The sequence below is a fragment of the Hippocampus zosterae genome, chromosome 2 (assembly GCF_025434085.1).
Source record: "Hippocampus zosterae strain Florida chromosome 2, ASM2543408v3, whole genome shotgun sequence".
Lineage (NCBI taxonomy): Eukaryota > Metazoa > Chordata > Actinopteri > Syngnathiformes > Syngnathidae > Hippocampus > Hippocampus zosterae.
The window spans coordinates 34,997,545-35,018,238 of NC_067452.1; the positions used below are offsets into that span (position 1 = coordinate 34,997,545).

At 42.5% G+C, this 20,694-nt stretch overlaps 1 protein-coding gene across 1 annotated transcript in view; it reads left to right on the plus strand.

Moving 5' to 3' along the window:
• The window catches only part of LOC127591403 (kelch domain-containing protein 8B-like), a 74,228-nt gene that overhangs the window by 46,144 nt on the left and 7,390 nt on the right, over positions 1 to 20,694 (plus strand). Inside the window, exons 4-5 of the mRNA XM_052051549.1 lie at positions 8,274 to 8,438; positions 11,212 to 11,436. Of these exons, the coding sequence (XP_051907509.1) occupies positions 8,274 to 8,438; positions 11,212 to 11,436 (390 nt within the window). The remainder of the gene's footprint in view (positions 1 to 8,273; positions 8,439 to 11,211; positions 11,437 to 20,694) is intronic.

Here is a 20,694-nt window from a genome sequence, read left to right on the forward strand (position 1 = left end):
ATCACATTGATTGGTCACTTGGGTGACCAGAACGATGTAACATCCGTAACCCGGTCACGACAGTGGGCATCTTATCATGTTATCATGTTACAGGGTGCATGAAAGAGTTAAACATCCATCCATCCATCCATTTTCTGGATAGGCTGGAGTCTATCCCAGCAGTCTTCGGACAGTAGGCGGGGGACACCCTGAACCGGTTGCCAGCCAATCGCAGGGCGCAGAGAGACGAACAACCATCTGCGCTCACAATCACACTTCCAGACAATGTAGAGTGTTCCACTCACCTGTCATGCATGTTTTTGAAATGTGGGAGGAAACCAGAGTACCCGGAGAAAAGCCACGCAGGCACGGGGAAAACATGCAAACTCAACACAAGGAATAAGGGTCAAACAGTTTCAGAATATTATTTTCCAGACAATGTCTTGAGGGCTTACCAACGTGACAAGCCAAGAGTATATCTCCATTTGTTTCGGTTGTTCGGTGCCAGCTGTGTTGTATCATTGGGATTCGATGCTTTCTCTGTAGGGAATTCTGACTATTTCATGAGGCGTGCAAGCAAAGCAGAGTAGCCTACTTCTGCGGAAAGTTTGTGAGAAAGTCTGATATCTTTCTCCATCCAGTTCATTGTGGTTTTCATGTTGTCACTGCCTGTCATCACATGTAACACTGCAAGTGCGGGTTGTAAGCTTGTGTGTGTGTGTGTGTGTAGGTGTGTGTGTGTGTTTGTGGTGCTGTCTAGACTGTTCAAGTTTCCACGTTGGGAGTTGGGACTTCATGTGACCAAATAGGACAGGTCGGCACAACATGAAAGCTATTGTTTCTGTAAATCATCATCATCATCATCATCCCACTCACATTCTGTGTTGTTATGAAAGCTGTTACTGTGTTGCTCATAGTACAGGCGGATTCTATCACGCTTTGATTGTACAGGGTTCATCAACTAAAACAGCAGATTAAAAAAAAACATGTCGCAGATGCATCCAATCACATCACATCCTGTCAACCTCAATTTACCCTCTTCGGTTAAAAATTAGTCGGGTGTCAAATTGGCCTTGACGTGAAAATCAATTTGAACAGGCAAATGTGATGACATTTAGAGATAATTTTTCAAGCACACCATATTGTGCAGTACTGCGCCTGACTGTCAGAAAGGTACATTTGAAGTCTACTCCGAAGTAAGGGGAGAATGACAGCTGACTCCGGAGTGAACATGGCAGATGGTTCCGCAAGAAAAGAAGTCCGTTAGACTCGCAATCCAATTTTTGAGATTTCGGGAACCACAAATCCCATCTCGGAATGGTTGTAAGCCCCGACAATGCCGCCTGGCCGTTGAAAGCTTTTAGGTGAGGAGTAAGATTTTCGTTTCAATTCAACATTTTCACATGCAGCCAGTGCCATAAATTTCACAAATGTTAGGAGGGGTGTCAAATTCATTTTTGTCGTGGGCCACATTGTAGTCAGTTTCCCCCAGAAGGCCAATATCAATATGACTGTGAAACCGTATTAAGTCAAGTCAAGTCAACAGTATTTATAGAGCACTTTCAAACAGCCATTGCTGCATACAAAGTGCTGTACATGGAGCGATTTAACATACACAATAAACAGTAAGACAAATCGGTAATAAAGGCGGTAGAATCACCTTCTCGTATTATTACATATAAAGTACACAATTAATAGATTTTGTAATTCAAAGTGAAGGAGAGTAGTTTGCTCCTCTGTTGTTCAAGTTTCTTTAATAATGTAAAAGAAGAAAATGCTTGCAATAGCTCAACATGCCACTGCAGATTTTAGCAAGCGTCATCGAAGTTGACCTGGTTGATTTGCTTTCGCGGGCCACATAAAATGACGTGGTGGGCCAGATGTGGCCCCCGGGCCTTAGTTTGAGGCCTGTACTCCAAGACACTTACACAAACAGTGGAATGCTGAAATTGGAAGCAATTTAAAGCCCTTTTAACATGCTCAGGTAGCTTACGTAGCTGCCAAAGATCTTTAGGTTACATCGTCCTTTACCATGTTGATGTGGAACCTTCTGACATTTAGCTCCCTCGTGAAACTTCCCCTTAGTAAATTAATGTGACAAATGGTAGAGCCTCGCTTGCTCTCTCCCATTGCGCTTGATCAGGCTACAATGGATAAATGCACTAAATTACCTTTTTTCATCAATTGGACGTTTCAGGAAACAATACCAATGTTTGCGCAAGCGACGCATACCGCAATGGTCCTCACACAATCTGCAAACACATCCGGTAAAGAGGCGTTTGTTCTCTTTGTCGAGCGCCTGAAAGGAAGCCGCCGTCAGTCGATGGATTCATTTCTTTGACCCTGATCTTTCTTCATTTCTCGCTCCTCCACATCCAGACACTTTCTGTTCAGTCAATAAATTCACTGAGATCCTTTTTCTTGTCACAGCACAGGGTTAGACAAGACGATTATCGAGTGTCTGTAAAGAGGACGCACAATACGGTGACGTTTTAACTCCGTTACTCGACACTAATCCAAATTTGGCGGTTCATCCTTGGGGCTGCGGCGCCATGCAGTTACCAGCAGGGCACAAAACCGAAAGATGCAAGAATTGATAAATGTCGAGGGTGGGAAATGGTCGAACGTCTTTGTCTTTATATCCTAAAGAGGACAATTGATCTTCCAAAAGGTGAATGCTGTTATGCTCCCACCCACCTCTTCTTGTTTTTCAAGGGCGCTATAGGGGGTCTATATTGATCATCCATTGATGAATTGTCACACATATGAGTGCAGTTATACCCAACGGTGGGAGTTCACCTGCAGTTCAGCATGAACAGCAAAGATAACTTTGCACCTGCCACATGTTTTGAACAAAAAAACACATTTTTTTCTTTTTTTTTTTAGAGCATGTTTTATACAAACCATCTGAAACTATCTGAACCACTTTATCCTCACGAAAGGCACGGGCATGCTGGACCTCATCCCAGCTGACATCGGGCTGTTGGTGGTTGCCGGCCAATCGCAGGGCACACAGAAATAAACAAACGTTTACAGTCACAATCACACTTGGAGACAATTAAATGATATGCATTTTAACAGTTTTTTTTCTTCTCTCTCAACATTTGGACTGACATTTGAATATATATTTGTTAATGCTTGTTTTCCTTTTGACATGGACGTGTCACCTCAAGAAACTTTTCTTTAAAATGATGCATTCAAATGTTTGTAAAGCAAACCTTATTCTTACAAAATGACATCATTTTCCCATGAGATAGTATTCAAATTAATTATTTACTGATGCTAATGTAAACATCAGTCACACCATGGGTTGTACAAAATCCTGAGCTTTACTAAAACATCTGAACACATTTTGTCCTGAAAATGACAACGTCTGAACATCTGAGATCCAAAACAAGACCAATTTTAGCCTTAAGATAATGATAATAATAATAATAGTTATTATTAATATTAATATTATTATTATTAATAATAATAGTTATTATTATTATTATACCCAATAAAAATACGCTCTGCGCCGATGCGTATTTGGAACCGAGAGTCGCCGCTTGGAATTGAAATGGATTTTCATGGGACAGGAGAAGTGAATCAATCTCTTTTTTCGCCAATGGATGCTACAGCTTCTTGTTCACTTTGAAACTTAGCTTGTAGCCGACGTGTGCACATTTTGAGCATGACGTCTATGATCCACTGATTAAAGGACACTTTGATTCTCTCCTCTTTCATCTCAAACTGCTTCAAACAACAAAGCGTGTGACGGAAAAGTGGTTAGGACTACACGACTGTCCGTGTTTTATGTTATGTGTTGTGTTTATTGTTTTTCTTTATGTTAACTGTTTTGTTAAGCGCTTTGTTGCAGCTGCCGCTGTTGTGAAAGCGCTATATATATCAGCATGTATTGTAAATTTGTATGGATCTGCCATTGTCTGAAAACTGAGCATTCTTATAATTATTATTATTATTAGTAGTAGTATTGGTATTATTGTACATAGAATAGTGATAGTGCAGAGGTCATGGGTTTGATCCCTGGCCTCCCTGTATTGAGTTTGCATGTTCTCCCCGGGCCTGCGTGGGTTTTCTCCTGGTACTCCGGTTCCAACAACATGCATGGCAGGCTGATTGAACACTCCAAATTTTCTCTAGATGTGAGTGTGAGCGCGGATGGTTGTTCGTCTCTGTGTGCCCTGTGATTGGCTGGCAACCGGTTCAGGGTGTCCCCCGCCTACTGCCCGGAAACAGCTGGGATAGGCTCCATCAACCCCCGCGACCCATGTGAGGATAAAGCGGATCTGAAAATGGATGGATGGTATTTCGTATACTGTATTTCTCAGTGAGATGCAGAACAGTTCTAGACCACTTTAAATTCTCCCCACACTGTTAAATTATTACCACGTTGACGTTATCAATGAAAGTCTTTTACGGGGTTTTCCAGTAGAGCTCTCAGTGTTTGGTCACATTAGACTGTGCAAGTGGACATAATGGAGTGCCTGGTGAGCGTACAAGAGTTGGGTAGAATAAAAATGATGGTGAAATGCCACATAACATTACTGCCTCACTCATCTTTTGTCTTTGAGGTCGGCATTTTTGTAACATCTACATTTGACTATGAAGAGTCATTTCCTGTGCAAATCTGACTTTGGCAAAAAAAAAAAAAAAACCTACAACAACAAACAAACCAACAAAATTGAGCCATGTTATTAGCGTGATAATATCATGCTTTGGTTGGATTACCTGGCTATCTGATAAATGAACTGCAATGTAAGTGCCTAGCTCAATTCTCACGAGTACCATAAAGGATTAAGCCTGTAAAAGGTGACGCTTCATGGTTGCTGCCAGCTGGTGTCTGCACACAAACTGAGCACTGTTAACGTTGAGAAATCGTTCAATATTTCAAGCTTAACGGTGTTCGGTAAATTCCAACTCGGAGTGTGTGCACTCAAGTTGGCTAAAGCAGCATCATGATGACCGTGACTCAGGTGACTGTGGAGATTACAAAGGTCCAGTGCGTCTAGGCTGGATTGACACTGCAATTAGTGATGCCCGATTCCCACTTGACCCTTCTCATCTTACCCATTTCACGTTTATTGTTTCAATGACACCTCATTTTCCAGCTGTGCAAATGGAAGCATTTAAAGCAGTGGTTCATAACCTTCTTAGAGGTACCGAACCCAACCAGTTAATATGCACATTCACCCAACCCTTCATTGGGGTGGGATTACATGTATTTATTTATTCATTTATTTATTAAGACACTTATTTAAAAACAGAAACAGAATAAATACAATTTCAAAAGATAAGTATACTTTTTTCTTTAATTGTATGACGTACGATTGCGACAGTTACACATTGACTACTAAGTGAACTTAATTTCCCACAGCAATGATTGGACAAGCAATGTCATGTGATCATCTACAGCCAGTGATCGCCAGGTGGGCGTGTCACAACTACTTGACATGTTGAGTCGCGTGTCTTACCCTCAATGCTGGAGGCTCCGTCGAACCCCTGAGACCGATTCACTGAACCCTCTGGGGTTCAATCGAACCCAGGTTAAGAACCACTGATTTAAAGGCAATTTGTCATTTTCTGTCTCATTTTCTTTGCTATCACAGCTGCGATAATGATAGGACAGAAAGTACAAGAGGGTGTTTTTCTCCTCCCCGCCTTCCGCAGAGATAAAAAATAAAGGAATTAAAAGGAACAACAAAGTAGGTTGAGAGAAGGACAAGTGCAGCAGTCAATTAAGCAAATACTGGGGAAAACGAGCATCAAAGTGGAGTTATAAATAGCCAAAAGGCGATGATGGAGGGAGCGACAAGACAAGAGCGTGATGCCACTGATGAAAGATGCGGAGGCATCAAAGTATTCGATTGAATCTTCTCAACCACAGCTTGGGAGGAGAAGCAACGTCACAAAACAGAAAGCTGCACATTTACACTTTGCTGTGACTTGCTGGTCTGCCTCTCGGTGATAACGGATTTGGTCAAACCGCCACACCATGATAAGTCTGTAAGTTATGCTGCGGTTGCCATGGTGACTCCCTGGGTGATAGGCAAAGAATAGAGCCCGCTTTCCTTAATTAGAGGAGATTGCACATGATGAAACAAAGGCTGGGCCAAAACAGGAGCACGGTGGTACATGCCTTTGCCTCCACACACACACACACACACACACACACACACACACACACACACACACGCACACGCACACGCACACGCACACGCACACAGAAAGACAAAGACAAGCAACAGGTTACATTTAGTTATACATATAGAGGTAGCAGTGTGGATGCTTGTTGCACAAGCAGTGTTTTAAGTAACATTTTCACATCCTTAATTGTGCACAAACCTCGGGAAAAAAATAATTTTGAAGTTTTATTGTTATCATGAACGGTTTTCTTGTTTGGATTATCGTCACTGAAAAAAACCTGTAGAGAAAAAAAATACCGGTATATATTTCAAGTTGTAGGGGTCTATTTTCGTGAATGGCTTAAATCCTACCTGGTGTAACACTGCCTGGGGGTGGGTTGGACCCGATGTTGGTAATTTCAACGATGAGCACAGGCCGGCGGATAGGAGAAAGGGAGTGCTGCGCCACTTTGGGAGGCGTCACAGCAGACTTAAATCACAACCGGTCAAAGCTAATCACCTAATTTCTTTTAAATATGGCGCAAGTCGTGCACTAGAAGCACACAGGTGCACCGTTAAGTGGGCGCCGGGATCCTGGGGGGGGGGGGGGGGATGTGTTCTTTTAAGATGCAGCATATTTGCTGAAAATACAAATGCATCATCGTCAACTGATGCAAAAGCAAATCATGCAAAGTATACAGTACAATTTATCTGAGGATATTATATAATGGAATGCTGATTACAGTTTACCAGCTTAACCTTTTCATGCACCCTGTAACCTGATCACATGATAAACTGCCCACTGTTGTAACCGCTGTCCCTGAAAGTGTTAAAGTCTATCTGTTTGAAATGATGGTCTGCTCATCACTCTGAAGTCCCCGGGGAGAGGCGAACAACCAAAAGTCGCTAAAAGGTTTTCTGAACTGAGTGAGGCTTTTTTTTTTTTCAGTTCCTAGCTTGCACCACATACACGCAGCTTCTCTACACAGAGAGTGTCATGAAACAGAATGAGCCGTTCGTTGAGTGTGTAACAGTGAGGGTAGGAACTTCCCAATAGTAAATGCAAATGTTGGCGGCGATCACACTCATGGTGAGTGACAGATTTATTTGTGCTGAATTCTTCACAGTTTGAACCACAGCTCGGTGGCTGTGTGATCCGTCTGCGTTATTGAACAGCCTTCCTCGCTCGGTGACTCACTTTCTCACATTTGGAAAGTCACAACGGTCCGAACACTAATAGACCGCTAATCTGGAATGCGGAAATCACTTTTTTTTTTTTCACCCCACGCTCCGTCTTCCCTTCCTACTTTCTTTCCGTCCTGTCCACCCCTTCGATTTTCTGGCCTTGCATTTCCTCAACAGGCTTACCAGATTTACTTGCACAGCATTTGGCTCGCCTTATTTTTAAGTCTTAATAATAACTGACACTGCAGTACAGGGACATCTTTATGGTTCCCTAGTATCTACAATACTTTAGAGAAGGATTAGTTTATGCTGTAAATAGGTTCATGAGGCATGAGGGCACTTCTTGACATGTCATGCATGATCGAGCTTGACCCTGAAATATTCATACAACGTTTCAGTTCAGAAATTTGCGACTGGACTTGATTGTCATAATAAATCTCCCTTACATACACGGACAATCAATTGTCAATTGCTATTTGACAGAAACAATTAAATGTGAGTGGCCCGGTAGTCCAGTGGTTAGCACGTCGGCTTCACAGTGCAGAGGTACCGGGTTCGATTCCAGCTCCGGCCTCCCTGTGTGGAGTTTGCATGTTGTCCCCGGGCCTGCGTGGGTTTTCTCCGGGTGCTCCGGTTTCCTCCCACATTCCAAAAATATGCATGGCAGGCTGATTGGGCGCTCTAAATTGTCCCTAGGTGTGAGTGTGAGCGTGGATGGTTATTCGTCTATGTGTGCCCTGCGATTGGCTGGCAACCGATTCAGGGTGTCCCCCGCCTACTGCCCGGAGACGGCTGGGATGGGCTCCAGCACCCCCCGCCACCCTAGTGAGGATCAAGCGGTACGGAAGATGAATGAATGAATGAATGAATGAATGAATTAAATGTGATCATATGAAGGACGTTGAACGCTTTTCACAGTACTGTATCGGTAAGGGCACGCTATTTCACAAGTTATGTTTATTGATGATGTCTGTTTTACTGCAGATGGCAAGGTGTACGCATTGGGCGGAATGGGGCCGGACATCACACCTCAGGCCCTGGTGAGAGTTTATGAGGCGGAAAAGGACCAATGGCAGCCGCTGACCTCAATGCCGACGCCGCGATATGGAGCCACACCCTTCGTAAAAGGAAACAAAATCTACATCATGGGTAGGGAATTTTGGGGGGGTTTGGTGGAGTTCATGAAACTTCCAACTGAATGTTTAATTCCACCCCAAAATACTATTGTTATTATTATCACCATCACCACCATCATCATCATTATGGAAACCTGATGTGCTCGAGAAAAAATAAAAATGAGGGCAGATTCGGAATCAGTGTTGCTATGGATTCTGTGATACCTGTGTTGCCTTGGAAACATCCCATTTTTGCAAGTAATATACAGCAGTGATTCCCAACCAGCGTGCCGGGCCACATTAGTGTGCCGTCGGAGCTCAAAGGGTAGGCCATGGGAACTTATCAAAGTGTATCAAAAATTATGTATCAATAACAAATAATGTGTAATTGTCCAGCGATCTATGCCAGCAACTTAGAGTGACACACAGAACAAATAAATGATCTATTAAATGGCAAAAAGTCTGAAATTGATATATGTATCCTCTTTTTGGGACAATTTTGTTTGATGGTGTGCAATGCCATTTTTAAAACTTAAAAAAATGTGCCTTGGCTCAATAAAGGTTGGGAATCACCGACATACAAGAATGGCTGTTTTTGAGGTTATGTTGGTCACAACGCAAGAATCCGACACACCACAGTAGGTTTATCCATTTATCCAATCCAAGGACTTTGAATACAAAATTATAGGTAGATGAGACACAATAATCACACTCAACGATCATTTGGACATTTTACTTGACAGAACATCCATTTTGTAAATTCTCTTCCATTCTATCAAAATTCTGCTCACACAGGCAAAACAATATCTCCACACCTCATGGGTTTTTGAATGTAAGAAGTCTTTATGCTATTCATCCAAACATCCGTTTTCTTCCACTTTTCCGGAGTGAGGTCGTCGAGGCAGCAGCTTTAGCACGCAAGCTTAGATTCCTTCTCCCCAGCCACTTCGTCAAGGCTTTCTGTTGGAATGCCAAGGTGTTCCAAGGCCAGCTGGGAGACACCATCTCTCTCCACCGTGTCCTGTACCTGGAACACCTCACCAGTGAGGTGACCAGAAGCCATCTTGTCTAGATGCCCAAGCCAATTCATCCGCCTCCTCTCAATATGGAGGAGCAACGGCTTGTACTCTGAGCTTCTTACCCTATCTCTAAGGGAGAAGAAAGTCATTTCAGTCGCCGCGACCTTCCTCTTTCTGCCACGACATGCAACTGGTGGCTATGTAGGTGAGAGTGAGATTGTAAATTGTGTGCCCGTAGGTGAAGAGTAAGAAAGTAGATGGACTGGTAAATCGAGAATTTCTCCTTTTGGCTCATACCAGCTATACATTCTTCGTGCTTTTGATTCATGAGTTCTGCCGCCAAGTACAGAGGTTTGAACAGGTTTCTGCCTCTAATCGCTAGTTTTAAATCAGAACACATGGGACAAGTGAGCGTCACACAGCGGCGTGAGTGAGTGCAGCAGATTGATGGAGCTGTGCTTATTTCAGCACAAATTCTCTGCTGCCGTGACAGGCCTCTGAAGAGATGAGCGGCACCCCGCCCAGTTGAACAGCTTTGTCAGGATAGCGTACGAGACAGATGACACAAGGTTCGTCTTTTTATTGTGCAACATATAAGAAACGTTGTAATTACACAGTATCAAGCCCGTTCTATATCCAATCCCTCTTTATGAGGAGCTTTCACATGGTAATCTTGCAATCTTCTTCTCTCACATCTCTGACTCTTATCCTTCCCACGCACTTCAAACTTGTCTCACCTTTTGGCAGTCAATCTCTTCCTGAATCAGTCTCTTCAATTTGCAAGTTCGCCCTTCTCCGTTCTTATCACTTTGCATGTTCCGATGCCCTTGCGCTCGTCGTAGCTCTCCTCGCTTTTATTTCACAGCCTTCATTTGTTGTCTGTCATGACTCAAATGATTTATACAAGACAACCTGAGAGGATCAAACTGTCTGTTCTTCTGCTTGGTCCAAGTGAATGTCACTTCACTCAACTCCAAGTTTTTTTCGGGTGATTAATGTAAGCACAATATTAAATGAATGTTTTAAAAAGTGAAAGATGGGTGTGGAACACAACATTGGTTGTCATTTACAGTGTTTGGCAGTGAGGATTAGGGTGATGAATAAAACTTTCTAGAAAAAAGCAAATTCATCGTCAAATCTCTTTTCTAATATATTTCTGGATAGTTATGTGGGAAAACGAACTGAACAGTGTCTGTTTAGCACTTGCAGTCTGCCGGTGTTCTTAAAATAAATAAAAATAGATCTGTAATTCCTCATCCAAACTTGCCTTTTTCATATTTATCAGCCTTTTTTTTCAGCAATGAAGAAATCACCACCATGGGGGACGTGATCACTTGGTGTTTCTTTCAACGTTATTGCTGTTTCCACAAATGAGTTGGTTCTTGATTAACCCGCCTCCTGTCCACTTTGGACCTCTTGCTTGGAGTTAGCAGGGTTTGGCTCCAGTGCACCCGTGACCCTAATGAGAACAGGCAGCAGAGAAAATGGATTGATTGTTAGTTTTTCACGGAAAATGGCCCCACACGGAACCCTAGCTGACTCTTTGCATGTCCGCTCACCGAGGCAGTAAATGAATTAGTCCCATATAAAATGCACCGCCCATTATGAATTTGAAAAGCAACCTCACGTCCATTACACTCCACATGATCGATTCCCAAATGGTTAGTGAACTATCGTATTTAGTGTAACTCATCCACCGTGTGATTGCTTACAAGGATTTGGAACCATGTGCATTCTCGCTTTGAAGCAAGCTGAATACTTTAAAAATATATATATATATATTCCCAGGTGGTCGTCAAGGAAAGATGCCGGTGACGGCGTTGGAGGCATTCGACCTGGAGATGAAGAGCTGGACACGCTACCCCTGCATTCCGAGCCGGAGGGCTTTTTCCTGCTGCGCAACAAATGAGCGAAGCCTTTTTAGCCTGGGGGGCCTGCAACAGCCGGGACCGCACAACTTCTACTCCAGACCTCACTTTGTCAGCACCATGGAGGAATATGATCTGGATCAAGGTAAATGGAGCACCACGTTAAGAAGGGAGCAGCACTTTTTGGCTTTGACAAGGTTTCTTTTATATCTCCTCATGCCCTTGTCACATCAACACTGTAGATTATTTTCCCATTTGTGTCAAAACTACAAGTACGGTTAAATAATAATTTGTTGTTGAGTCATGATAGCACCAAAACTACTTGGGGTAAGAGTTAGAAAATACCAGAAAGACATGTTACTTCATTCTTTATAAAGGTGTGCTGTACTGCAGATTACCAATCCAGTTCAAACAACTACATGATTTTGCAGCTAAAGATGAGTGACAGTGACAATGACAGGCTGGTCAACCGCCATTCTCTCACTGTAACAAGAGAGTCATGATCCGGTTCGTGTGTGTCCAGCAGGTGGCAGCGGAGGGCTTTCCCTCCTGGTCTGCACACCTGCTGCCAATTTGATCAAGTTAAGCCGTGTATTGAAGGGCTTCCGAAGCGGCAAGGTTCCGTCGGATTATTGACCTCGTTGCTGCTCTTGCTCAAGTGTTGTTTGCTTGACCTCTAAATCTCGTCCTTGTCGTATTTGCTCTCTCATCTCTTGCCTTATATTTGTAGTTTCGTCTTTGATCTTGCTCATGTTTTTGTTTCGTGAAATTGGGACTCTAGTCATTTCGTTTATAGACTCGGCTTTACTATTTCCTTGCCTTTGCAAGCGTTAATTTTGTTAATGTCTTGTTTTTCGTGGTTCTTTTTGACCAGTGACTTCTGTTCATTCTTTGTCAGTGCACTCTTGTTGTAATATCAAAATTTTTTGCACAGATTTTACTTGTGCCTACGTTTGTAGGATCCGATTCAGTTCATTCCCAAACTGTGTCAAAGAGAGCAGAGACTGTTCTGTCAAAATCTTTTCATAGAATGGAGCTTGTACATTTGAAGTGTTTTAACAGGGAGAGTCACTTCTTTTTAACTGAATTATTGAGATGCGGAGGAGTACTAATGCCAGAGGTGGCCATATTTGAATTGCTTAGCCTTTGTCATCAGATCACAAACTAAAAAACAAATTGCTTGATGTGTGCATAACAATTTGCAATGACACCTTTGATCATTTGAGGTATTCGAGTTTTTGCTGACAACAGAAAAGAAACATAACCAGCCTGGAGCATATTAACATAAGTAAGAACATGATCTGCTCCCTGCTCATAATCCTATCCAAATGAAGGCGGATTATGCATGAGTGAGTCGGAGCGCATCAAAACTGATGGCAAAGCAGATAAGGGGTGAAAAAAAAAGATCTTTTCTGCATTCGATTTTGAAATTCTCCCTGAGCATCGCTTTTCCTCAACAGACATGTTATGCAGAGTCGACCAACAGGATTCCAATTTGGGAGCTGTATCTGCAAGGGAGATTCTTTAGGGATTGAGCTCCTTTGAGGTGCCTCGGCATTTGCATCACTTTAGTGTGCTTTGGAATGCCCGATGATCAGGCTTTGGGGGTTTTACACTATTTTCTTTGAAATGATTGAATTATATTGTATATGCATGTTGCCATTAGACAAGGATAGGGATGGTAATATTGAATATTTGACCAAAGTGCCTTCATTGGGAAACGGTCATGGTTGGGAATTTTATTGTCTTTTATTTACCAAACGTTTTTGAATATCATATTTCTAGTCAAGTAGAGTCAATTATTCAGAATTTTTCTTCAATTGTATTGTATCAGGGCTTCATTATTGGTGAAAAAAAATGTTATGAAAAATTCCATCTTCATCAACTAAACCTGTTCACATTCGACGTGCATGTTACATCAAACTCTAAATGTAATACCAACAGGTTACTGGCTCTGAATGACAAATACAAACTTTTCGAAATGCCCCAGAGTGGCTATATGGTAATAGCCAAAATGCAATGATAGATGCACAAACTTTTCAAGAACACGTCAGTGTCTCCACTTTCCAGCTTTTGGGTTATAAGTAGAGGAATCATGAAGTTCTACATTTCAGCTTTGACCGTGTCGTCTTCAGCCAATCAAACTAAATGAGCGCAAACTGGGGGGTAGTACATCCAATTTTTTCCAACATTGGTTTTTAGACTTTCATCCATAATAAATAACAAAACGGTTTGCCCCATTACATCTCACGGCTGGACTTGAAATTGCTTCACTTTTGTGCGTTTAAGTACTTGTCTGAAAAGCCCAACGCTGCCAACAACTTCTGTTGTTCTTGTGCATAATTCGAGTGATGGTGCACACAAGGAGCAATGATCGTAGAAATCCAGTCTTTCTGCCTGCCACGCCGCAGAGGACAAAATCTCTCTGTGGCTTGACTGTCAATTCAACACGTAAAACAACCCGGAGAGTTTGACGCGTTGCAAACAGCGCTAACGGATTAAAACGGCTTCCTTACAGCGTTTCTGGAGACTCCACCTGCTATGGAACAAATGCAGCCAAGGATACTTTGAGTGATTGTGTGCATGAATAACAAATGGAAGTAAATTTAACACCAGCCTACACACTTTTACGACGTGTGGGCATGTCGGAAAATGTGTGAGTTCATACTTACGATCAACTGAAAGGCTTCTCTGCATATGTCAACGAAACATCAATATGCATCTCTGTATTGCCGCATAAATTATTTGTCCATTCATAGAGAACACGATGATTGCAAAAATACAAAATGCAATAGCATTGCAACTAAATACTGTTTAAATGGCGGTTCTGAAATATTATACGAAAAGGGAGGTGTGTTTCATAGCGTTATGAATCACGGGCTTCTGACCGATTGGGGAAGCTCGTGGCGAGGTTTCATCAGCACTATTGTTACCGCCGGGGACAATCACTCTCAAGCTACTGGCTGTGTAGTCTGACATCATTGCAATCCAAACAAGGGATACCCCAAAAAATATGGCCGTGGGCGATCCTATCAGGGACGCAAATTTTGAAGCGTCACCTTTATGATTGATGGGACAAGCTGAAAGTCACAATCACAATAACAACAAACAGTTCTTTGGTTGCCAGCCAGTTGCAGGCCACACAGAGACAAACAACGATCTGCGCTCACACTCACACCGAGGGACAATTTTGAGTGTTCAATCAGCCTACCATGCATATTTTTGGAATGTGGGAGGAAACCGGAGCACCCGGAGAAAACCCACGCAGGCCCGGGGAGAACATGCAAACTCCACACAGGGAGGCCAGAGCTGGAATTGAACCCGGTACCTCTGCACTGTGAGGTCAATGTGCTAACCACTGGACCCACCGGGTCAGCCGGGTTTGTATTTCTTCAAATCTGCGATAGGCTTGCAACCGGTCCAGGGTGCTCCCCGCCTACTGCCCAAAGACAGCTGGAATAGGCTCCAGCACGCCCCGCGACCTTTGTGAGGATAAGCGGATCGGAAAATGGATGGGTGGATTTCTTCAAATCATGTAGTCGGCTATTTAGCTGTTATTTCAAGCATTTGAAGTGACTTAATCCAAAACGAAAGTCCTTTTCTAGCCGCCAAAATGAAATTAAAAATTAGGAATTTGTGGATTTCGGTCAATCGAAGGAGAGATGGATGATGTGTTCAACTGTTGGGACAAACATTTACGGAATATACATGACGTCATGTTGTAAATGAGAAGAACAATGTATGAAGTCTGCTTTCTTCTTCGTTGTCAACTCTAATTTATTCACAGAGGCCTTCATCACAGAAGTGTCTCAAAGGGCTTCACAAGCTCACAGTTGACAAATATTAACGACATCCCCGAGCTTAAGCCTACGAGAGGGCAAGGAAAAACAAAACAAAAAAAAGAATAAAAACCTTCAGAAATGATCGTGCTCAAGTCACGTGCCCCGCTGAAGTTGGAGGGTTAGCAATGGGAACTTGGTGTGATCGCTCTCCTTGTCGGCTTAAATCACGCTGGGACGTATTAGTATCACTGTATTTTCCAACTACCCTCTCTGTTTGCTTCTTAGTTTGTGTTTGGGGGATTTTCCAGACAGATGGTAAATGAGTGAGTTTCATTGTTGCCGATGAAGAGCGTCGTGTGTCGACTCTTATTGTAAAAAAAAAAAAAAGTGTTTTGCTCCGTTGCGAAAATATCCCTATGCATTAACGAGGAAATATAACGGCGTGTTCTTAGTAACGGCACATTCCTTCGCACCTCCCTGTGCCTGATGGCAGTTGATCTCATTGGATTTATCATTTCTTTGCTGGTTAATCCTCTGTCAGGTTCAATGTGCACAGCTTTAAAGGATAATAGCCTAGCACTGACTGAAGAGCCCCTTTCTCTCCTTATCTTTGACGGGGACCCCATACTTGTGCCTCAAAGCTGTGATAATATGTACAGGATTTCCCGTTTGCACATCTTGGTTTGGTGGAGCCATATAAATAGGGCGGAGGGGACAATTTGAATGATGGCATTATTTCCTGGATTGCAAAAAAAGGGAAAAAAAAGCCATTCAAATTCAAATCCTCCACTTCTGTATGCCACACGTGAAACTGTGGGCTTGTTGAAAAGCATTTTTTTTTTTACTCAAAACAAACCAAACTCTGCCAACTAGGTACTATTATGATGTTCGTAGAATTTTTGACCTTATGATTAGGAAAGACGTCCGTGATGGCACTTCCCGCCAGGACAAATGCTTTTGTTGCACGGCATTAGCTGCGAAACGAGAGGAGCTGCAGTTCACAGGCAGTGTAAAAGTCAGAGAAGGTGGCTCGGTAGCAAAAGGTCGCCACTTTGACGCCTCTGATTAAGAAGGAAAAGTGTGTACGGTGGAGGGATGTGAGCCAGCAATCACAATTAAAAATGCCCTGCAGTAAGTCAGAAGCAAATCTAGGTTGCATGCCTTTTGATTAGCTTTAGCCGTAGTATTCCAATAATAGATATAGAATAGTACTGGGCAGAGTATAAATAAAAGCATAGAAAGTACAAAGTAGCAAAGTTCAATGTAGTCAACATGATTTACTGTCGCTGCGGCTCAGGCAACATTACCTTGTGTGAAAGAACATTTTACTGTGGTCTTTAGCGGAGGTTATAGCTCTCCTTTCATTTCCTATTACCGAGTGGATTCGTTTTAACAGTGTCTGAAATGTAATTAAGGTGATTTGCATTTAAATGTTTTCTCCGCTGCCATTCAGCGCAAGCAAGTCTGCGGGGTTGTCGTCCTGGTAAAAACACACTGAAGAAGAATGATCAAAGTTGAACAGAAAAAGAAAAATAAAAACAAATAAAAGCGGTCAAAACAAAACGAAACCTGTTTTGCGTGCTATTGTGATTTTGTAATTACATTAATTGAAGTAATAATGACAAATTTAAACGTGTAGAATATTTTCAATTCCATGACCGGCATGTCCGATTTGTCAATTACCATTTTAGAGTGTTAATACGACAAAAGGAACCCCGTTTTAAAGGAGAAGTCCATCAGTTGAGATTTTTACCCGAGCCACCTCATCTCGCCGCTGATAAATAAACAATTAATCGATTGCCTTTAGAACCAACATAACCACTGCTGGCAGATGTCCTTGCTGGTGACAAGAGATTTCTTTTGCCATCAAGTGGCCTTCGATTGTTTGTCCAGTGGCTTCTCATCATTCCTATTTCGTTCATTTACTCACAAATGCTTCCGTAAACAGCCGTGGATGCGTTGAAGCGCTTTCGCTCCAGAAAAAGATGAAACTGATTTGTAACCAGAGGCTTTTTGCACGGCTTGGACATGCTGTCGCACAAAGCTATGAATAGACCTGAGGGAACTGATAGTGGTGATGGTGATGATGATAAAGAGTGATATTCTCCTGACGTGTATGCTTTTGTATGGCAATGCTAAGTCACCTGGGTGATGGCGGTTGTCATGTTTTCTTTGAGGGGATGGCAATAAAAGGCATAAATGTCCAAATAGAAGATACGAGATGATTGCACTCAAGCAGCGATGGCTGTTTGAAAGTGCTCTATAAATACACTTGAGTTGAGTTGAGATTGCCGTGTTCCGCAATAGCTATAGCAGGAATGTAATCGTAGGACAGTATTCCTGATCATCAATCATAATACAAAGAAATGTAACATGAGCATGACTCATTAGGATTGCAAGTTGTGCACTTGCAGAAAATATGCATCGAGAAGAGTTATATAGGAAGATGTTATTTTATCTATACTAGGTGGTAAGCTCAATTTGTATTTTGATTCATGAGCAGTAATATGGAGGGCCCGGTGGTCAAGGGGTTAGCACGTTGACCTCACAGTGCAGAGGTCGTGGGATTCGATCCCAGCTCCGACCTTCCAGGGTGGAGTTTGCATGTTCTCCCCGTGCCTGCGTGGGTTTTCTCCGGGTACTCGGGTTTCCTCCCACATTCCAAAAACATGTATGGCAGGGTGATTGAACACTCTAAATTGTCCCGAGGTGTGATTGTGAGCGAGCATGGTGGTGGTTACTGTTTGGTGCTTTCTACCGCCTTTATTACCTATTTGTCTTACTGTTTCTTGTGCATGTTAAATTGCTCCATGTACGGCACTTTGTATGCAGTGATGGCTGTTTGAAAGTTCTATAAATACTGTTGACTTGACTTGACTGCGAATGGTTGTTCGTCTCTGTGTGCCCTGCGATTGGCTGGCAACCGGTTCAGGGTGTCCTCCGCCTACTGCTCGAAGACGGCTGGGACAGGCTCCAGCATGCCCCGAGACGCTTGTGAGTATAAAGAGGATCAGAAGATTGATGGATGGCTTAACAAGACCCCAATTCCCAGCTGCGACTGGACCCAGAGCCCGACAAAAATGATTGGTGTGAAAAATGTTTAAGATTGTAAAAAAGACAGTAACATGGATGTTAATGCAGGCTGGAAATGTCTTCGTTGTGTGGGGCAATGGAAAATCCGTGGGGCAAATATTCTGTGTCTGTGTATTTTTGCAGTTGACTTATTCGACTGTTGATTAATTTTTTCAGTCCTCCAGTATAATTTTTCGAACACATCAAATTGAAACCATGAATGTCATTAAACAGTGAGGTTGACATTTGACCCGTTGGGCACACTTCATGAACTTTGACTTTGTAAAAGTCTTTTGATCAATGACACATTCATCTGTCCGTGTTTAAAAAATAAATAAATAAACACTCAGTGAAAGCTCGAGATAGCAGCTTTGCGTGGCTTTGAGTAAAAGGATCACAGATAGAAATGCTGTCGATGAGCTGCAATTTGCGCTGAAATATTCCCCACGCTAACTCTTCCATACATGCTGATGTTACAGTGTCTGTGCTAAATGCAAATGGAATCGTGACCTTGAGTTATTGGTTCCACAAGTGTCAAAGGAGCAGGCACGCAAAGCCTTTGTAATGTTGCATAAGTAAGCTTTTCAAAATGCTGACATTTCTAGAAAGAAAGAAAAAAAAAGTTTTTCTTACTGGTATTTTTTCTATTTCTTTCCTGGTTAAATTGTCTTAAGACACTTTGTTGTAAGGAATCACATGCACAGACTCACGGACGAATCTACTTGATTACGCGTATAGGCTTTGTCAAGATTGCAAAGAAGGGAATGAGGGACATCTAGAGACACTATTCTAATATTTCGAGAATTTAAATCTGGCGATGGAGAATCAAACGAACGAATGCCAAACAAGTTGGAAAGGGCCTTTTTTTTTTCCAGTGCAATCCACATTGGCTTTTAAACAGCAGTATTCATCCTCGCTGTTGTTCGTTTCACCAGAGTAAGCAATGGTGGCACGATCCCATGATTAGAGTGTATCAAATTTGTTCCTGCTGATTAGATCCGTTGTCTCCGAAATAATTACAGCGTAAGAATTGTGGAGAGAGGAGACGGCAGAGGTACATACTGTCAGCAGTGCGAAAGCCCCTCGGCTGCTGTCAGACACTCACAAGTCTAAATCGGTTTGCTCTCTGTGGATTGGCATATTTGCACTCTCTCACCTTGGATGTCTTGTTGGGTTTTTTTTTTTGTTGTTTTGTTTTTTGTCAACATTTTTCTTTTGAGGTGTTCCTTCATTGCTGTTTGTTCCCCCTTCTGTGGTCAAAGCTTTATGCTTTCCAACAAATTCCCTCTGTGTTTACCGCAAAAGAGACACACTAGTGCACCATTGAACTTAGATTGCGCAAAATACCGTAGTCATCACGTATTATTTTATGGTATTGCTGCATAGTTTTTAATCCAGTGATTTTTTTTTTTGACACATCCCTTTCCTCCAAATGCACCAATCCTTGAGCAAGGAACCATATTGGGATCGACCAAGTGACTTAGCCAGCAGGGTGAATATTTATTTCGCAAAGTAACTTTTTCTTCATGAGACGAGTGATTCCTAACCAGTGTGCCGTGGCACATTATTGTTGATTTTTTTTTTTTTATCAATAACAAATAATGCGTCTTTGTTCATCTATCTATGCCAGCAACTTCTTGCCACTGACAGAATCACTGCATTCGACAACAAATCAGCTTTAGCTCCCAGCCGTTGTTGACACAAGCTTTTGGGGTCAGTCGGGATGCAACGCGATCATTCTTTTTTTTTGTAACAGCGGCATACTTCGCGACAAAACAGCGTTCGCATCGCCAACGCACTGTGACGAATGAATCGTAACTCAAATGTCTACTGAAAGGACGACTTTGTCGACTGAGAGTGATAAGGGATTCAAGCGCAAAATCTTTTTTGACGACATAATTTGTATGCCTTGTGGTTGCTATTTCTGAAAGAAATTGATTCATGAAATCAGAAAACAGCCGATAGCGCTGAATTAACAGCCTCACCCGCCGTCTGACTCGTTTCTTCGTTCGACGCAATCCAGAAGGAATAATTTGTTGATTGTACCGCCTGTGTGAAGTGCTGTGTGTGAATCACTAGCATCGATAGATGAACAAATTGTCCTTATGTTGTGAATAATAATTTTTTGACAGGTTTAAGTGAAGTGAGGTAATTTCATATAGCACAGTGGTCATAAATCACAGGTATTCAACCTACAACCTGAACAGATGCAAGGCAAATAACGAATGCCTGCACATTGGGGTCACGCTCAATTTGCTGAACTCAGGTTTTCAGTCACTTCCTTTGGCAAGCTCGTGCTTCTCGTGCAAGAATCAGGGGGCTGGAATGACTGAAATTTTATTGCAGTTGGCTCATGCATTGGAATGAGGATTAGCTCGGAGGCTCAGGCACCAAATCAAGAAAAAAACCATTCATGGGATTTCACTGGAATGTGTTTTTCGCGCAGGGTCCGCAGTGAAACCGATTGATGGTAATGTGTACTTGTGGAGCTAGCCTCGAGACAAATCTGCATTGACTAAGCGCAAGACCAAATGTAACCATTAGCAGGC